Raw genomic sequence first — 20000 nt, 5'->3', positions numbered from 1 at the left:
TTTGTAAATTTGAATAAAGACGATATGTTTCGAGGTAGCGCTTTGGCGTGAGGCGCGTGTCCTTTCGGTGATGCCGAACCGTTAGCGTGCCCTGTGGCGTCTAATCGCTGTTCTGGAGTTAATGGGTTTGGATGCATGGCCCAGACAGCCTCAGCACTGGTGGAGTCTGGCAGTAAACACAGCATCCACTAGAATCACTCATCCTACCAGTCTCTGAAACAGGGTCAATAACCGAATAGAGCGAGTTCAGGTGAAATGAAGAGTTAAAAGAGTTTTTTGCTGAGAGAATACTCTTTTTTTTTTCTCCACAGGAAAAAGAACATTGCTAAAATCAGAAAGGCATGAGAAATGCAATGTAATAAAATGGATTTGACAAATGTGACTACATCCAATAACAGCCTGTATAAAGATAGATGTATCTGGTTTAGTACACACGGTTTCCTGTTTATCAAGAGACTGTCATGTGTTCTCATGTTACTCATATTTCTGTTCTTCAGTTTGTGCTAAACTGATTTCATGTGCTTGTTTTGGAAGAGAGTGCAGTATGCTTATGTGCTCCTACAGAAAACACACACCCTTTCAGTTTTAGACGGATTCATTACTCAAATGTCTCTCTGACAGACATGCTAGATAAAACTTGGTTTAATTAAATAAGTTCATGGAGCTTGACGAGAGAGAGAGAGAGAGAGAGAGAGAGAGAGAGAGAGAGAGAGAGATAGAGATGGACACCCATTAAGTGCTTCAGAATTTCCAGAAAATTAGGAGTCACTTGGGATGGCAGATAAATACACACTCTCTTTGTGTAATATAATAAATTGAAGTCTGCCTTGTTATGCAATGTGACAAAAATTTGCAAATGCTTAGAGTGAGAACGGCGCAAGCATTAAAGCTAATTTTGGTGATTATTCACTCCACTCCCTGATGGATAAGCAAACAAAGTGACTCCTTAACAGAACAGTTGCATAAATAAAACATTTCTGTGTGTAGTGGGCTTGGCTGCAACATGGTCCAGGTGCAAGTCTGTACACATCGTTAGGGCAGACGTTCACCGGGGACGCTAGAAAGCACGTACGTTTCTGCGCACGTTGCTGTGCCGCTGGAGGTGTTGCCGTATCCTCATCAGCTGACTGTCTGTAGAGGAACAGCGACGGTTCCTTTTTGTGTTTAGTTTGTTGAGGTCTCCAGTAATTAGCACACTGAATAATTGGTCCAGCAGGTCATAAAAGAATCACATGCCACATTGCCCTGCTGGTTCATGCATACAATAATATACTGCACACACACTGCCTTGCACTTTGTGTGTGTGTGTGTGTGTGTGTGTGTGTGTGTGTGTGTGTGTGTGTGTGTGTGTGTGTGTGTGTGTGTGTGTGTGTGCACGCAGTAGGAACCAGGCATACCTCATTCTCTTTGATCCTTGAGATAACACTCAGACACCTGTGGCTATCCCATGTGTGTTAAAGAGTGTGCACTGCCATCTGTGTGTGTGTGCGCGTGTGTGTGCGCATGTGTGTGCGCGTGCGTGTGTGTGTGTGTGTGTGTGTGTGTGTGTGTGTGTGTGTGTGTGTGTGTGTGTGTGTGTGTGTGCTTTGTTGTTGCCAGTGTGCAGCAGATGTCCTGGCCAAAAAAAGCAACACAATGGAGTTGAGACAGAGTTCAGACATGTCCTTGTAATAAATACGCTCAAATTGTTGTGCTTGGTTATTCTTTGCTTAAATCACAGTTTTTCCTCATATTTGTTCTTCTGTTCACTTCTTTCTTAAATCTTTAACATCTTCCATGTGCTCACTGGTACATTTGAAGTGGGAAATTAAATCTTCATTAACGAGCTTAATTAGCCTTCGAGCTCCCCACAGAACTTGGACAGACAATCCATTCCTGTAAGACTAAGGCCGGGGGTATTCCTCGGACACCAGTCCGGATAGAAGGGCCCACAAAGTATCAACTTTTTTTTTTGTCCCACAAACTAAAAGAGGTGGACCTTATAGTACGTTTTACATGGACTACCAATCGGTTTTTAGAATTTTTCTTTCAGACATCAGGGAAGTTTTAAGTATTTACATTTTGCAATAAGTATATATTCATTTATATATAAGGCTGTTCTTACACTTAAAATATTACTAAACCTACTTACCATATTGGCCTTATTCCTCTTTAGGGTCCAGCAGTAGTTTGGCAACATAGAGGGGCTCCACTTTCCTTGGTACCACTGTCCCAGAATGACACGAGTATACTGGAACAACAACAATAACAAAACTATGTATGACAGAGAGATTTTTGTGCAAAAACACATAGGAAACGGGTAGTTTTTGCATGGGACAAAATCTGTGTTAACCAGTGTTATTCATTCTGTCTGTAGTACTTGGAATAAATCTGTCTTTACACATTAACCAGTGTAATCAGTCAACAGTCAGAACTAGTTTACCCAAAGATGGCACAACAGTCAGAACTAGCATACCGAAAGTTGGCACAACCCGGCCGAAATACTAACTGATTACAATGCGTAACAAAATATTAACTTTATTCAGTTTCACAAGCTAAAATAGATGGACCTTTTTGTGCTTTTTATGCTGAATTCTAATCTGTTTTTAGAATTGTGATATCACATGTTTTTTAAGTGACAGGGCAGTTATGCTTTACATTAAGTGTATATTACTTATTTATAAATAAGGCTGTTACTACAATTTAATATATGCATAAACATACTTCTAAAATGTACAGTGTCTGTTTTTTGCCTATATTTGACCTCAGGAACGCCAGCAGCAGTCTGCCAACATAGAGAGGATCTCCACTTTCCTTGTTACTGCTTTTCCATACAATACGGAATGATGTGATTTTATTTTATTTTTTTTTTGTAAAGCTAAAAAAACCTTTAATATGTATACTGAAACGCACTGGATGATAGAGAAATTGTGAAAGCATATTTGCAAAAGCATGCAAAAGTCCATAATACACAGGTGGAATCCACCTTTTGCTTGAAGCAAAATTGCTGTTGACCAGCGCTATTGCGCCATCTTTATTCTCGCTAGTTCTGAGGCTTGCGCCATCGTTGGGTATGCCGCCACCGTGCACTTGGCATAAACTGACACCCAGCTGGACTTTTTTGAGGAAAGCTGACCCCCCCCACCCCCCGGGATTTTGACTACGGGAGAGGAAGTAGCGCCCGTTTTCCTGCAGAGGTAGAGGGTTGCCCACCGGCCAGACAAAAGCCTCATCCCACAGTTTCTTACTGAAATCTTTTTCAGGCCAGTGTCTCTTTTTTAAAAAATAATTTTACAGATGGCTGCATCTCAGTTTATTAAAAACTCTGGGCATCTATCAGCTGGATGTTAGCAAAGACCCCCCCGACTACACCACCCCAGTCCCTCACAATTTGATTTAGAGTCTGTTATGGAGTGGTGTAGGTTGAGAGCGCAGGAGGAAACAAATCTTCGTTTGTCTCTTACAGTTGTGTTTATTGAATAGAAGGTTGTTATGTTTATTATGTTGAGACAACAAAGCCAAAATAAACATCGAGCAAATAGGAGAGAAATACTTGCAGCAACTACTTACAACATATATAACATCAATCCCACATTACCAATAACAGCCAAATCATAAACCAATAAGAAATGAGACAGTAGTCTGTAGGACAGAACGTTGGACGCATCTTTTATAAGAAGTGGTGAACAGGAACAAGCCAATCAAGAACAGGAGGCGGGACCAATCGGGAACGGTGAATAAGATGATTGGCTACAGCTGGACACACAAAACACAGGGCAGGCTAGCCAAATATTTACGACTGGGGTGGTAGTAATTCACGTGGTCCTAATTTTATTCAATATACATTGAATTTTAGTATTTTAAGTCATTTAGGAAAATAATGTTTCTACATGGTAGTTTTAACCAAGCAGAACAAACGAACAAATATATAAAAAATAATCATTCAACTGAATATCTCTCTAAAATAATTTTTCAAAGCCAGGGAAATTCATTAGTTCCAGACTAATTATTCAAACTGGAAAAGTAAAAATAATCCTGCCCCTTTCCCACACAAATGACATTAAGATGTAGTCAGTGATGTTGCTTTATTTCTTGTCTTGACTGTCCAAGACATTCAAATGCAATCTTCCTAGGACAAATTTATACTCTGAACTTCAGCTTTTGAAAAAGCTTTTGCGAAAATGCCATAAGACTGATTACTCCGTGCTTGTTCCCGGAGTATTGGGTGTCGATGCCACCTGGCGGCAACTCCTAACATTTCTACCCACCAACCAAACCATCCAACGCCTCCACCGATTTATATAGCGAGCAAGCATGCCAGAGAGGTTTTAAAAATAAAATAGTAAATATGTTTAGTACTCGATTAAAGAAATACGGTTACTATACACATCCCTCCTGTAAACTGGCCTTCACAATTCATAAAGCAGCAGTACAGATTTAAATAGCAGTATTCTCATTCACAGTTTAACCTGCTTTTTTGGGGGTCAAACAAGATTATTTTTGTTTATTCGATTACAATAAGCGCTCCATTAAAGCCAGTCTGAGTGGAAACGGCCAAAGTCTGAACTCCCTGATTCAAGGCGCTGTAGACGCTGCTGTGGCCGTTCTTGCCCAGCAGGGGGCGCAGCTCGGTGAGCTGCACAACTCTGCCAATCAGACGATCACAGTCGTTTCTTCTAGGTCATGCCAGCTTGACCACACCACACCGATTCCTGTCCAGTGTCCTGTGTGTCCCGTTCAGCGTAGGAATCCACAAGTAGTCTTCCATGGTCAAAGTGCCCAAAGCGCTTTACTTGCTGCTTGGCAAATTTCAGTCAGGTTCATTCTGTCTGTCCAGAGCTTTGAGGTATCGTGTGAGGCTGGCCACGGGTCTGATCTGGAAAATCCAGCACTGAGACATGACGCCAGCAAGTCAGCTGTTAAAGTCGTCTTGTCGCGACTGTCCGGGAACGCCTGGAAATGTTCTGTCGTGTGGAGTTGAAGGCTTTCTCCAAAAGATGTTGCATATCTCATTAACGTAGGCTGTTCAGTGTGCATTAGGTGGAAATATGAAATGTCCATCAGATAATTGCTTATATTCTATTTTATATAAATTTTTTACATGATGGACATTTGACATTGGCACCTAACGCCCAATGGATAACGTATGCAATGAGAATGAAGACAGTTTTGAATTTACATATTCCATAGATGTTTCTAATTGAGTAAAGTGCAGTCTAGGTTTTTTTTTAGACAGAAAGCATATCTTATTAAAAACACTTTTAAGGGTCCTGAAGAATTAATTTTAAAAAAATACACTTGCTATTATAAAGAAAAAAAAGACATTTTCTAACTTTGGGTAAGTGACTCAGCACGGAACAGGCGTTTTTGACGAAGGAGTTGCCCACTGAAGTGGCTGGAGATCACGGGCCACACCACACGTACGGCTTCCACACCACCTTCACCGACCTACTGCACGCAGGCCTGAAGCTTAGTAGTGTCTGTATTCAAGAATTCACATTCAGCTTTTTTACTTTTCCTTCTCTGGGATGTGGCTGAGCATTCATATAGATCTAGTCTAATGCAAGATAATGATACAAATGTAAATGATTGTATATGTATGCCAGAATGATTATTTTAGATTTTTCTGCATTCTGTTTGGGGTTCATTCTGGTGTTTTGTTGTACAGCTGCATCGTAAATAAAGGGGGAAATTAGTGAGACGTGCCTGGCTGTGTGACGCTGGCCCGAACAGGAGGCGCAGACCCCCTCGACGCTTAGAGACATTTAATAGCAGAACACACAAGACATAAACGGTGAACATCCCTACATTTACCGCTGACATTTAACTACATCTACTACGACATTTACATTTGTAACAACTACAGTGGCACACACTAACTGGGGTTTAAATAGACATGCAAACAGGTAACGATGAACGCCATGCAGGTGTGTCCTTATGGAGGGCGTGGCCACAAACACACGTGGTTCCCCATGTGCACGGCGGGCCATACCATGTGACTCGGGGGGGTTTGGTTCCGCGACAGGCTGCTTTGTTAGGGAATCAAACACCTCTTTGTTGAGAAGTTGTCCTCCATATGGTATGTATTCTCATGATGCAGAATACTAATACCTGTTCAGGTGTGTTGAGTGTATTAATCAGAACATATTCATAATTAAATACTAAATGGAATACAACATTTTAGGTTAAACATTCCCATGCCTCGCTTAACTGGATATAGGTAAATAGTTTTGGTTAATTAGAGAGAATGTTTAATGCGTATCAAACTGCCTACAGTTTGAGGCTACTGTAACCGGCTGTTTGAGGAAATTGCATGTGTGAACTGTAGTCGAGGTATAGGTAAAATGTGTCGAGCAACACTGGTCAGTACCCTCAAGAAACCAAGGACAAAAGTCTAATCAATTGTATCCTAGACACTCCCAAGACGTGCCTCAACCAAAGTGGATGCATTGGTGTATCCTCGAGCACAAGCCCATGACGAGACATGACTGACACCCACAAAACAACTTGTAACGCACTTGTGGCACTTTCCTTGACCTGATCATTATCAAGTGCACCATTTTATTTTACTGTGTTGCCACCACCTCATGACTCAGGTTCTTACATCATGCAGCTTGTTCCTACTGCGGGGCCCAGCAACCGGGTGACTGAGGTCTGACACAGCCAGACAGCTCAGAGAGAATCCTGCCTCCAGGGACTTGCCTCTGACAGTCTGATCACCGGTCTGAGCTGCGGTCGACTGGGCAGAGGTAAGTGATGAGGAGTGTGACATCTTTAACACCGACAGCTAGCCTGCTTTGGATATAATGCGCGGCCGTCCCGAAGGAAATAACCCAGTCTCGGAGCAAACGATTGGCTGAAAGGGCAACTCAGCAGCTGATAGGAGGCAACAGATGATCCTTGTGGAGAAAAGCTAGAAATAAAATGCAGACACTTATCTCTGGGGCAAAAAAGGTTTCAGGAGGGTAGATACTCTCCCAACACCAATCATCAGTAAAAAAGTATGGTCGCTCAAAAACACCGGGTGAGCTTGTGCTTCCTTGATTTTTCCCAAATTCCAGTAATTGTTATAAATATTATTAATAATATTATTACACTGAAATAGAAAAATAAAGATTCAGACTCAAGAATGAATTGAAGAGGTGTGTTTATTTGCAGTGCAATATAACGTACAAATGAGGCATAGTCCAGAGAATGTCTGATAGCCCCAGGAGGGCTTGACCTTTATACACTTTCGCCAAGGACAGTTACACATTCACTTTCTTCTTTTTACATAGTACTTTTCAAAGATTCCAAAATTCTGTCCAAATAAATCAAGCCTGCTACCATTATATCTAACAATATATTTAAAAAAAAAAATCTCATTCAAACCCACTGGTGCCCAGCGCAATAATGTTGTCTCTTCTGGTGCCAACATGAGATGTCCCGGCCTTAGACGGAGACCTTTGACTGAGGCCTCTGAAGGCCTGACACAGAAGCCTCACACCGAAGCCTACAGAGGTCTTTTTCTATATAAACCAAGTTTATTTTAAACCCTCCGTATTTTTCTGCTTTCAAATCATTTTATTACCTCAAGATCTTCAAGCTAAAAAACAGATTTGATGGTGAGCTGACCTGAAGTAGTTTTTCTCCAGATAACACTGCCTATATTTGCTCGACATACGCCGCAGCCTGACTCTCTCAAAGATTGAGAGAGAGGGATAAATCCCATGGTCCAGATAGCAGGTCTCCTTGAAGACCAGTTTCCCTAAACTCATATCTGGGAAAGATCCAGGTCTGTAATAGAAACAAACATATGGCTAGAGTTCTGCTGGAGTGTGGGAATCCGTAGGTGTCGCGCCAGGCAACAGCACCACACTGCAGCTGCACGCCCAGTCCGTCACTGCCGACAGCTCATGTGAATACGGTGGACACTTATTCAGATATACAGCGACAAACAGGAACGAACGATACCTGCAAACACTGACTCCTGTGGTGGGAGTGTGGGTACTCACACAGCTGCAGTGAACCCTTGAAGTTTAGTTCCCAAATACCAGTCCTAGAGCCTAAAAAACTGGCCCGCAACAAAACGTCGTAAAAAATAAAAATCTTAATGTTATTTTAAGAAACTGCTGAAATGTTTAAAACACAAAAATGCAGGATATTCTGAGCTCAGAAACTGCACTGGTGATCATGAAGTTTTATTTAGTCACAAGGCAAGATCATTAGTAATAACTAATGTAATAATTAGTAATTAGTAATAATCACTGTTTCCGTCCTCATCATCTGATGGATTCTCTGAGGGTTCTTCGTTTTAACTTTCCCACGAGCGTCCAGAGGCGTCACTTTCCTCCGAGCGTCCAGAGCTGTCACTTTCCTCCGAGCGTCCAGAGGCGTCACTTTCCTCCGAGTGTCCAGAGGCGTCACTTTCCTCCGAGCGTCCAGAGCCGCCACTTTCCTCCGAGCGTCCAGAGGCGTCACTTTCCTCCGAGCGTCCAGAGGCGTCACTTTCCTCCAAGTATCTAGAGCCGTCACTTTCCTCCAAGCATCCAGAGCCGTCACTTTCCTCCGAGTGTCCAGAGGCGTCACTTTCCTCCAAGCATCCAGAGCCGTCACTTTCCCCCGAGCGTCCAGAGCTGTCACTTTCCTCCGAGCGTCCAGAGGCGTCACTTTCCTCCAAGTATCTAGAGCCGCCACTTTCCTCCGAGTGTCCAGAGGCGTCACTTTCCTCCAAGCATCCAGAGCCGTCACTTTCCTCCGAGTGTCCAGAGGCGTCACTTTCCTCCAAGCATCCAGAGCCGTCACTTTCCCCCGAGCGTCCAGAGGCGTCACTTTCCTCCGAGTGTCCAGAGGCATCACTTTCCTCCAAGCATCCAGAGCCGCCACTTTCCTCCGAGCGTCCAGAGGCGTCACTTTCCTCCAAGTATCTAGAGCCGCCACTTTCCTCCGAGCGTCCAGAGGCGTCACTTTCCTCCGAGCATCCAGAGCCGTCACTTTCCCCCGAGCGTCCAGATGCGTCACTTTCCTCCGAGTGTCCAGAGGCATCACTTTCCTCCAAGCATCCAGAGCCGCCACTTTCCTCCGAGCGTCCAGAGGCGTCACTTTCCTCCAAGTATCTAGAGCCGCCACTTTCCTCCGAGCGTCCAGAGGCGTCACTTTCCTCCGAGCATCCAGAGCCGCCACTTTCCTCCGAGCGTCCAGAGCTGTCACTTTCCCCCGAGCGTCCAGAGCCGCCACTTTCCTCCGAGCGTCCAGAGGCGTCACTTTCCTCCAAGTATCTAGAGCCGCCACTTTCCTCCGAGCGTCCAGAGGCGTCACTTTCCTCCGAGCATCCAGAGCCGTCACTTTCCTCCGAGTGTCCAGAGGCGTCACTTTCCTCCAAGCATCCAGAGCCGTCACTTTCCCCCGAGCGTCCAGAGCTGTCACTTTCCTCCGAGCGTCCAGAGGCGTCACTTTCCTCCAAGTATCTAGAGCCGTCACTTTCCTCCGAGTGTCCAGAGGCGTCACTTTCCTCCAAGCATCCAGAGCCGCCACTTATCCACGAGCGTCCAGAGGCGTCACTTTCCTCCAAGCATCCAGAGCCGTCACTTTCCTCCGAGTGTCCAGAGGCGTCACTTTCCTCCAAGCATCCAGAGCCGTCACTTTCCCCCGAGCGTCCAGAGGCGTCACTTTCCTCCGAGTGTCCAGAGGCATCACTTTCCTCCAAGCATCCAGAGCCGCCACTTTCCTCCGAGCGTCCAGAGGCGTCACTTTCCTCCAAGTATCTAGAGCCGCCACTTTCCTCCGAGCGTCCAGAGGCGTCACTTTCCTCCGAGCATCCAGAGCCGCCACTTTCCTCCGAGCGTCCAGAGCTGTCACTTTCCCCCGAGCGTCCAGAGCCGCCACTTTCCTCCGAGCGTCCAGAGGCGTCACTTTCCTCCAAGTATCTAGAGCCGTCACTTTCCTCCGAGTGTCCAGAGGCGTCACTTTCCTCCAAGCATCCAGAGCCGTCACTTTCCTCCGAGTGTCCAGAGGCGTCACTTTCCTCCAAGCATCCAGAGCCGTCACTTTCCCCCGAGCGTCCAGAGGCGTCACTTTCCTCCGAGTGTCCAGAGGCATCACTTTCCTCCAAGCATCCAGAGCCGCCACTTTCCTCCGAGCGTCCAGAGGCGTCACTTTCCTCCAAGTATCTAGAGCCGCCACTTTCCTCCGAGCGTCCAGAGGCGTCACTTTCCTCCGAGCATCCAGAGCCGCCACTTTCCTCCGAGCGTCCAGAGGCGTCACTTTCCCCCGAGCGTCCAGAGCCGCCACTTTCCTCCGAGCGTCCAGAGGCGTCACTTTCCTCCAAGTATCTAGAGCCGCCACTTTCCTCCGAGCGTCCAGAGGCGTCACTTTCCTCCGAGTGTCCAGAGGCGTCACTTTCCTCCGAGTGTCCAGAGGCGTCACTTTCCTCCGAGCGTCCAGAGGCGTCACTTTCCTCCAAGTATCTAGAGCCGTCACTTTCCTCCAAGCATCCAGAGCCATCACTTTCCTCCGAGTGTCCAGAGGCGTCACTTTCCTCCAAGCATCCAGAGCCGTCACTTTCCCCCGAGCGTCCAGAGCTGTCACTTTCCTCCGAGCGTCCAGAGGCGTCACTTTCCTCCAAGTATCTAGAGCCGTCACTTTCCTCCGAGTGTCCAGAGGCGTCACTTTCCTCCAAGCATCCAGAGCCGTCACTTTCCTCCGAGTGTCCAGAGGCGTCACTTTCCTCCAAGCATCCAGAGCCGTCACTTTCCCCCGAGCGTCCAGAGGCGTCACTTTCCTCCGAGTGTCCAGAGGCATCACTTTCCTCCAAGTATCTAGAGCCGCCACTTTCCTCCGAGCGTCCAGAGGCGTCACTTTCCTCCGAGCATCCAGAGCCGCCACTTTCCTCCGAGCGTCCAGAGCTGTCACTTTCCCCCGAGCGTCCAGAGCCGCCACTTTCCTCCGAGCGTCCAGAGGCGTCACTTTCCTCCAAGTATCTAGAGCCGCCACTTTCCTCCGAGCGTCCAGAGGCGTCACTTTCCTCCGAGCATCCAGAGCCGTCACTTTCCTCCGAGCGTCCAGAGGCGTCACTTTCCTCCGAGTGTCCAGAGGCATCACTTTCCTCCGAGCGTTCGGAGGCGCCACTTTTCTTTGAGGACACCGGTTCATCAGAGGATGCCTCCAAGCTGCTGTCACGCTCGAGGACCTCCTGCACTCGGATCCGTTTCGGATCCCAAATGCAGTTCTCCTCCAGACCGCTCTTCACCACCCCACATCTGGGCGGCACCCAAGCTGTGTCGTAGCCCGCTTGACTCCAGCTCTTCTGCAGAGGATGGCCCTTTCTGTTGATCTTCTTAACTTTGCCCACCCTCACGCTTAGCTTAAGAACAACGGCCCTCTGGCCAGCTTTAAGATGTTTGGGATAAGCACAGGCCTTTCTGAAGCTTCGACTCACATAAACACCAGGGCCCAACATGCCGTCAGAAGAGCGGATAAAACCCTGGCGCTTTATTTTACGTGCATTCCTGAGTGTGCTGCCATGATACATGATGTATCTCTTCTGACTGTTATCACCCGGACTTGTCTGAAGACCCTTCCTGAAGGCTGAATTACTCATCCCAACTGCTGATATCAATGAAAATTAAAGGGTTGTTTTCAAATGTTTCGACAGATTAACAGAGGAAGCTATCTAAAAGTTTTATATATCTATCTTGCTTCAAAATCGAACATGTTCTAGTTAAAACTGTATAGAAATTTCACAAAGTTGAGTTAAACGTGACCATAAAGTAGCTATACAATAATACGGTGACTGAAAACTACACTGAAAATAACAAAGAAAAAACAGTTCAGTAAACGGACCAGTGTGCTTTCAGTTTCATTTTCAGACACCTTCTTGTTTCAAATGTTTCTCTTTTTCGTAGCTGCTGTTTGCCGCTTTCTAAGTTAAATTTGAAATCACACGTCTTCAAAATATTCCCAGACTCTGATTACCAAGGAGATTAAGAAAGATTCCAGTGGTTTAAGATCGACCTCTAACACCGTCCGTTAATGTTAAAGGAGTGACGGGGACTTTCCTGTATTTTCCTTCTGTTGCTTGTCCGTTTCTTTTCAGCCGCAGTCCGTGTCTGCTACTCCCAGCAAGTCCTTGACTTTCCGGAGGAAAACTAGGAGCTGGTTTAAATGAAACCATTTGGCGAACAGCCTAGTTATTCTTGCTCAGCTGGAGCAAAGGAAAACAGGAAATGGTTATTATAGCAACAAAGCATTGTGCATGCACACTACATCCACGACACGTGTTTGGACGCCTACGTGACCGTGTAGGTCACAAGAGGACATATCTGAATGCTAAAAAAAAAAAAATCTTTCGGTGTGTATATTTGTAAATGACGTTTTTGTCAACAAATGATATTTATAATGTCAAATGCGGATAAAAACCACACTTTTCAAACTTATAAATAATTAACATTCATCCCTAAGGATTCAATCCCAGAGTGCTTGTTACAGGCCACCTTTGACCTAGTGGCTTTCTTGGGCTACAGAGTCTTTCTGGTGTACGGTGATGGTCAGAAGGTGAAGGCAACGGACATCTAATACACTGTCACCTTCCTCTAGTACAGCGAGGCTGGACTTATCACAAGGGGCCCAGCTTCCAGATCTCAGCTCTGTGTGGTGCCAGACCATAATACACAGCCTTCCTTTGGCCAAAGGCCTAGCTGGAGTACGGTGAGGGGCTTATCAGTTCCTGCCGACGTACTGATAGGTAAGAGCTTCACAATGCAATGCTCTTCAGCGCCTTTTTGTGTAAAGGTCTCTGTGCGTGTGTGTGTGTTACTCTCAATTCTTCACCTCTATCCTTTTTTTCATAAATGGAAAATCCTACATTTGAAATATCCAGAATCCTTAAAGGAAAATTGATGCAAGTAGCCTCCGAATGGTTGACTTTTAGGCATTATTTCATCTCAATGCAGTTACAATCATTTGACCAGCAGATGTCGCCATCTCAATGCTTCAGGAAGCCTCGTTTCTTCCCTTGATAAGTAAAGACACCGCTGAGCTCGGTCTATACAGTCATCCTAAACATCGATAGCGTTGAAAACATATCATTTATCGCATTTTACATCTGAAACAAATAAAGCCAAGCAAATCTCAGTTTTTAATTTTAATTTAAAATATATTAATCTAGTGTATGATGTAAGCAGATAAGGGTTATCACACACACACACACACGAACACACACGCACACAGCTTGAGCGCAGCAAGGTTCTGGCCAGGTTTTCTGGGAAGGAAAACCTAGTGGCAGGCCTCCGGAAAGATCACTGTCACATGACAAGTGGCAAGATGCTTGGAGGGGAATACTGCCAGAGCGTGGTGTTGGAATATGGCCTGTGTACATAAAACCATAACTTCATTATGTTTAAATTAGAAACATGTCCTGCAAACTCTATATTAAAGGTTTAGGACCAGCCCACTGCAATCACTGTAAAAGTTTACTGAATGTTCCGATTTAAATAACCAGTAAAATGCTCTAACAGAGGTTTATTCCCTCGGTGCTGTAAATAATATTGTAACAATATACAATATTTTATCAACAGAAGTTCTCACTGGACACTTTGTGATACATTAAGGATTGTACTGTGTCTACAGCCTATTAATTATATGCTAAAGAATAAATGCAGTAGTGTACCACACTGAAAAGCAGGGTATCAAAATTTTAAGCTGCTTTATCAGTGAACATGCAATCAGTCTATATATATAGACTTTCCGGAGGAATATATATATATATATATATATGTGTGTGTGTGTGTGTGTGTGTGTGTGTGTGTGTGTGTGTGTGTGTGTGTGTGTGATAACCCTTATCTGCTATGTATGGCCCCTTCTTGCACTGTAAGATTCTGCAAAGCAAAATAATGTTTTTTTTTTAGGCAAAGTGTGTATGTGAGAAGGCGCTATTTGCAAATAAAGTCTTATAGCACAGGGCTGTCCTTTATTTGAAGGAACATAGCGATGCTGTAGAACTTCACAGGGTAGGTGCTTTGTACATAGCATTGCTGTGAGTCAGAGTCTTTAACCCAGGCCCTGGTATAGCACCACACCCTCACCAGGAGGCAATATCCTTGGCAGCACCAGACTCGTGCTTCTGGAGCAACGAAACTAACCAGTTCCCTTACGCTTTGGCGCAACCCGTCGCTCCGGCATCCAGCAGCATGGACGAGGATGCGGCCACGTCCTCGGACCGCAGCCACGCCGCCCCCCCAGATGTGGAGTGCGCCGTGTGTGTGGGCGTGAAGCGCAGAGCGCAGCAGGCCTGTTTGGAGTGCGTGGCTTCGTACTGTGAGACCCACCTCGACCTGCACAACACCCTGCACGCGTGGAAGAGGCACAAGCTGGTGGAGCCGGGCTGCCTGCAAGAGAGGATCTGCCCCGAACACGACAAACCGCTGCAGGTTTTCTGCCGCACGGACCAGCTGTGCGTCTGTCACTTGTGCCTCGCTATTAAACATAAGGGCCACGAGGTCGTCGCCATCAAAAAAGAAGTGGCAGAGAAGAATGTATGACTCTATCCTTTCATTTCATATCGTTCATTTTATTCGGGCATGACAATGATTCCGAACCTGTATCGGAATGTCGCGTATTTTTCAGATTAAACTGGTGAAAATGTACCAGCAGGCATCTGAGAGAATTCAGAGACGGGAGAAGGAGGAGGAAGATTTGAACGAAGCCGTTGTGGTTTTCAAGGTGCTGCGTTATCTGTTTGTTGTGAAGTACGTTGTGAACCGGTAAGTTTGCAACATGGTCGACACGAAGCATCTCTCACTTTTTCGGCTTGTGCGACTTCTGTGTGTGGTGTCCGGAAAGGCCTCGGCAGAGGAGGCGATGGAGAGGAGTGAGGGGGCGTTTGCGGAGCTGATGCTCTCCATGGAGGGGAGGCGGCGCGCCGTGACGGAGCTGATCCGTGCTAAGGAGGAGGCCGTGGTGAAGGAGGCCAGGGAGCTCGTAGAGAGAGCGCGGCAGGAGATTGACGATCTGAAGAGGAGAGCCGCCGATCTAGAGCGCCTCCAGACGCTGTCGCACACGAACGACGACATCTGTTTTCTAACAGTAAGGAAACGCAAGACATACACTCATGTTTTCAAGAATACCATAAATAGAACCTTTTCGTACCTACCTGCACAGGTCATTCTGAAAGAACCTTTCCCGTGACTCGGAGTGTGTTGGTTGTTTTGGCAGAAAGCTCATGCTGTCTCCCAGCCTGCCAAAGGTCTCCAGATTCCAGCACTCCTGACGCAGCCGAACTCTTCGTTTCGGCTCGTCACCGCGGCCGTGTCAGGCCTCGCTCAGAAGGTGGACTTCATCTGCCAGCAGCGTTTCATCAAAATCTCCAAAACAGGTAACCCGATCCTGAGGTGGGGTCTCTAAGAGTCGAGATTGTTTTCCTTTTCGCAACCACCGCATTCATGTGCACAAGCCTCGGCTCATGAAACCCGACTGCTGTTTTCAAAGTGAAAGACGCCGGCATCGTCTCCTCACCGTTGCCGACAACGTGGGAGGAGTTCTTAAGACGTGAGTTTCTTGTGCGGTTTCCCTCTCCTTTAACCCATATTTCAACAAAGTTGCTTATGTTTGCGGGTTTATATCTGCTTATGTTGTACCAAACCAAACACGGGCACAATTCACTTGAGCATGACTGGCCTGCGCCGACTGAGCCGTATCGCACGCTTCTCCTGCAGACGCGTCCAAGCTGACCATCGATCCAAACACGGTGCATGACAAACTGCACCTGAGCAAGGCGATGGAGCTGACGGCCGTCCATGAGCAGGAGCCCTATCCCAGCCACACCGCCCGGTTCGTGAGGAGACAGCAGGCCTTGTGCAGAGAGGTCCTGTGTGGGGCCCCGTGCTACTGGGAGGTGGAGTGTGGGGCAGGAGGCTCCTGGCTGTGCGTCGCCGTCTCTTACAAAGGGATCCCTCGCAACGGAAGAATGGCTCCCCTATTTGGGAGGTGCCCCAGGTCGTGGGCCTTGCGCAAACGTGGGACCGTGTACGAGTTCTGGCATGACAATAAGAGCACGGTCATCACCAGTTCCTTTCGGTGCTCCAGGGTAGGAGTGTACCTGGACCACAGGGCCGGAGTTCTGGCCTTCTACAATGTCACAGCCAACATGAGTCTCATCCACAAGGTCCGGACGAGGTTTACGGAGCCGGTCTATGCCGGGTTCGGACTGGCGGGGATAGGGGCTAAAATCAAACTTTGTTTGTGATTAAGATTGGAAAGGGGACACTCCAACAAGGAGAAAAGGTTTTTTCCTCATGCCAAAAATAAAATAACAAAAAAAAGGAATTGTTGGCATATTGGGATATGGAATATGACCTAGTATTGGTTGCGCAGTATCGGTAGACTCTGTATTGTCATAATATGTATTTAATAGACATACTGTACTGTCATACGATGTATCATTTATGTTCAGGTCAAAAATAGCTTTAATCATTTATATAACAGCTCACCATCATGTAAGAGATAAAGGCAAATATTCTCAGCTGTAACTGTATGTCCTACTGTGGTTTGTATACAGAATTTGGATCAATGATCAATATAACTGCACGTACCACATTTTATTTTAAATTGGAAAATAAAGTTATTATTCTGCCAAATAATGAATTTGACTCAGATGTTTTGGGGGTGGGGGGTTAGTGATGATCACTCAGTAAACTGTAACTTCAAAAGAGCTTCTCATCGTCAATACATTATTTGAAATTAATTTATTCAATCAATTCAAATCCACCAACGTCATTTGAAGCTACTAACTTATTATTTTTGTAATTATTTTTATTTTTGCCAAGCCTTCCCAAGGTCTCTTGATGTATTGAGTTTCATTATTCTTCAGTGGCACACCATTGGCCACCTGCCTCAGACACCAATAAATCAACATGATGTCACATGATAACATCAAACAGAACAAATAAAACCTGTTACCAGGAGACAGGCAGCAGCCACACACTGATGGTCACCAGTGAGTCCAGCATTAGTGGACGCTTGACGGAGGGGTGCTCTGAGTTAGGGGACAAACAAACTAAGGGGATTTCAGCAGATTTCACAAAACGAATCCAATTCTACACAAAGGTCCAAAGCGACGTCATTATTATCATTATGGAAACTGAAAAAAATCACAGGCAGATTTCACAGCACAGGCAGATTTCACAAAAAGATCTGCACTGTTGTATGTTCACTTACGTTATGTGATATACATATACATATAACACATTGTAGTCATATAATATAACTTGTATATGTATAATACGTATACTCACACTTTAAAATATATATCCATCATTAAAAGTATTCTACATTTAGTTGCGGGAAGATGTAACGAATGGCCGTTTACGTGAAGGATGGCTGTTGGATTGTGAACTGTAGGTTAACTGAACTGTTCTTATTGAGCTTAAGTAAATAAGTCTCTGAGTCAGAGTGTCTGAAACAGGTCCTGGTTGAGCTCCACACCCTGGACGCTTTGATCCATCCTAGTCCGGCACAACCCGTTGGTCCGGTATCCAGCAGAGAAAATCAACATGCATGACCCCTCATGCACTGTAAGATTCTGCAAAGCAAAGCAAAAATAATGTTGTTTTTTTTCATGCAAAGTGTGTATGTGAGAAGGCGCTATTTGCAAATAAAGTCTTATAGCACAGGGCTGTCCTTTATTTGAAGGAACATAGCGATGCTGTAGAACTTCACAGGGTAGGTGCTTTGTACATAGCATTGCTGTGAGTCAGAGTCTTTAACCCAGGCCCTGGTATAGCACCACACCCTCACCAGGAGGCAATATCCTTGGCAGCACCAGACTCGTGCTTCTGGAGCAACGAAACTAACCAGTTCCCTTACGCTTTGGCGCGACCCGTCGCTCCGGCATCCAGCAGCATGGACGAGGATGCGGCCACGTCCTCGGACCGCAGCCTCGCCGCCCCCCCAGATGTGGAGTGCGGCGTGTGTGTGGGCGTGAAGCGCAGAGCGCAGCAGGCCTGTTTGGAGTGCGTGGCTTCGTACTGTGAGACCCACCTCGACCTGCACAACACCCTGCACGCGTGGAAGAGGCACAAGCTGGTGGAGCCGGGCTGCCTGCAAGAGAGGATCTGCCCCAAACACGACAAACCGCTGCAGGTTTTCTGCCGCACGGACCAGCTGTGCGTCTGTTACCTGTGCCTCGCTGACAAACATAAGGGCCACGAGGTCGTCACCATCGAGGAGGAAGTGGCAGAGACGCAGGTTAGTCCGTCCGATAACGAGCAAGACGGCGCCGAACTGAGACTGGCGTGCGAATCCATGCTGTCTCTTATTATTTGTTTACCTGCTTGCTGTTTCAGACCAGGCTCGGGGCGGAACGGCGGGAGTGTGTTGAACGGATTACAAATAGGGAACAGGACGTGCAGGAACTAACGCAGGTGCTCGAGGCGTTCCAGGTCAGGTGTCGTGTACATTCGTCTCTTTTCCTTTTTCCATTTTCCCTCTGTTTTTCTTTTCCCGCCAATGGCTATGTGAGTTCATGCGATCGCATTCGGGCTTCCGTACTGAAAGGCCTCGGCAGAGGAGGCGATGGAGAGGAGTGAGGGGGCATTTGCGGAGCTGATGCTCTCCATGGAGGGGAGGCGGCGCGCCGTGACGGAGCTGATCCGTGAGAAGGAGGAGGCCGTGGTGAAGGAGGCCAGGGAGCTCGTAGAGAGAGTGCGGCAGGAGATCACCGATCTGAAGAACACAGCCGCCGATCTAGAGCGCCTCCAGACGCTGTCGCACACGAACGATGACATCGGGTTTCTTCAGGTAAGGCGCGCGATTAAAAGGAAACTCTCAGACGACTGCTTGCTCGAGTCCTTAATGTTTGGAAGAACGCGTCCCTGTAAATGCCTGAAGCAACCAGAGGACGGGCGACTGTGGCCCCCTATTCCTGCAGGGGGGTTTGGCTTCCACGGCCCTTCCCAAGACTGCCGCTTCCGGCGTGCTCCTGGTCCAGCCGCACTTTTCATGTCAGCTCGCCTCAGAAGCCGTCGCAGGCCTCGTCAAAGAGCTGAGGCTCGTGTGTGAGACGCACTTCACCACGATCGCTGGAAAAGGTTAGCAGGGCGTTCTGGCAGATTAGAAACAGTTTCTGCAAACGTGTTTTTCAGTGAAAGTGTATTTTTACACAGTTAAGGAAGCCGGAATTCTGGTGTCACCAGCTCAGAAGATGCGGGAGGACTTCTTACAGGGTGAGTTTTCCGGTCATTTACATTTATGGCACGTAGCTGACACTTTTATCCAAAAAAACTTGCAATTATGACTGAATACAGCTTGAGCAATTGAGGGTTAAGGGCCTTGCTCAGGGGCCCAACAGTGGCAACCTGGTGGTTACTAGTCAAGTCCCTGGAGGTTGTAATCGCATACCCGTGACCTCTGTGCCGCCCCACGTCTGCAGACGCGTGCACGCTCACACTGAACCCCAACACGGCCCACGTGTTCCTCGGCCTGTCCAAGGACAACAGAGAGGTAACAGCTGTACCCTTGCGGGTGGACCGTGCTGACCACCCGGAGCGGTTCGACTGCAGAGCGCAGGTCCTGTGCAGACAGAGCCTGCACGGCAGGCCGTTCTACTGGGAGCTGGAGTACAGAGGGAAGAGCTGGGTGTGCATCTCCGTGTCTTACGCCGCCATCTACAGGAAGGGCAAGCGTGGGCCGCTCTTCGGCCGCAACCCCTACTCCTGGGGCTTGCGCTGTCACTTAACGTCCTACGAGTTCTGGCACAACAATAAGAAAATGCCAGTCAGCTACGACCGGCAGTGCTCCAGGATAGGAGTGTACCTGGATCACGGGGCCGGAGTTCTGGCCTTCTACAACATCACAGACAACATGAGTCTCATCCACAAGGTCCAGACGAGGTTTACAAAACCGGTCTATGCCGGGTTCGGACTTGCGGGGAAAGGCACTCATGTCAAACTCTGCGATTTAGGCTCCAAAGACGAGACCACGACTGAGGAAGACTATTTCTCTGACTCCAGCAGTGGACTAAGCAGTGGAGAGAGTTGTTCGACTTGAAT

The 20000-nt window shown here is 46.9% G+C and overlaps 3 protein-coding genes across 3 annotated transcripts in view; 2 read left to right on the top strand and 1 right to left on the bottom strand.

Annotated features, from left to right (window-relative positions):
* Positions 1-3184: 3184 nt before the first annotated feature.
* Positions 3185-12205, bottom strand: gig2q (grass carp reovirus (GCRV)-induced gene 2q). Its single transcript, XM_027030312.3, has one exon. The coding sequence runs from the start codon at positions 11555-11557 to the stop codon at positions 8273-8275; it is 3285 nt and encodes a 1094-aa protein (XP_026886113.3). The 5' UTR covers positions 11558-12205; the 3' UTR covers positions 3185-8272.
* A 1906-nt stretch (positions 12206-14111) lies between these two features.
* Positions 14112-16549, top strand: LOC113590261 (tripartite motif-containing protein 16-like). Its single transcript, XM_035536479.2, has 6 exons — positions 14112-14489; positions 14581-14676; positions 14797-15039; positions 15169-15328; positions 15442-15501; positions 15669-16549. The coding sequence occupies exons 1-6, from the start codon at positions 14145-14147 to the stop codon at positions 16196-16198; spliced, it is 1434 nt and encodes a 477-aa protein (XP_035392372.1). The 5' UTR covers positions 14112-14144; the 3' UTR covers positions 16199-16549.
* A 1242-nt stretch (positions 16550-17791) lies between these two features.
* LOC113590260 (tripartite motif-containing protein 16) overlaps positions 17792-20000 on the top strand; it is a 2483-nt gene continuing 274 nt past the window's right edge. The window contains exons 1-6 of the mRNA XM_035536478.2: positions 17792-18198; positions 18297-18392; positions 18508-18750; positions 18881-19040; positions 19116-19175; positions 19382-20000. The exon at positions 19382-20000 is cut by the window's right edge and continues 274 nt beyond it. Of these exons, the coding sequence (XP_035392371.2) occupies positions 17854-18198; positions 18297-18392; positions 18508-18750; positions 18881-19040; positions 19116-19175; positions 19382-19998 (1521 nt within the window). The 5' untranslated portion in view covers positions 17792-17853 and the 3' untranslated portion in view covers positions 19999-20000. The remainder of the gene's footprint in view (positions 18199-18296; positions 18393-18507; positions 18751-18880; positions 19041-19115; positions 19176-19381) is intronic.

The sequence above is a fragment of the Electrophorus electricus genome, chromosome 20 (assembly GCF_041902795.1).
Source record: "Electrophorus electricus isolate QZ-2024a chromosome 20, ASM4190279v1, whole genome shotgun sequence".
NCBI lineage: Eukaryota > Metazoa > Chordata > Actinopteri > Gymnotiformes > Gymnotidae > Electrophorus > Electrophorus electricus.
The sequence above is the reverse complement of the archived record's forward strand: the minus strand, read 5'-3'. Positions and strand labels throughout refer to the sequence as shown.

Coding starts and splice junctions, on each gene's coding strand:
- gig2q (XM_027030312.3), bottom strand. CDS start 11,557: ATGAGTAATTCAGCCTTCAGGAAGGGTCTTCAGACAAGTCCGGGTGAT.
- LOC113590261 (XM_035536479.2), top strand. CDS start 14,145: ATGGACGAGGATGCGGCCACGTCCTCGGACCGCAGCCACGCCGCCCCC. Junction 14,490..14,580: donor AAGAAGTGGCAGAGAAGAAT/GTATGACTCTAT, acceptor CGTATTTTTCAG/ATTAAACTGGTGAAAATGTA. Junction 15,040..15,168: donor ACGACATCTGTTTTCTAACA/GTAAGGAAACGC, acceptor TTGTTTTGGCAG/AAAGCTCATGCTGTCTCCCA.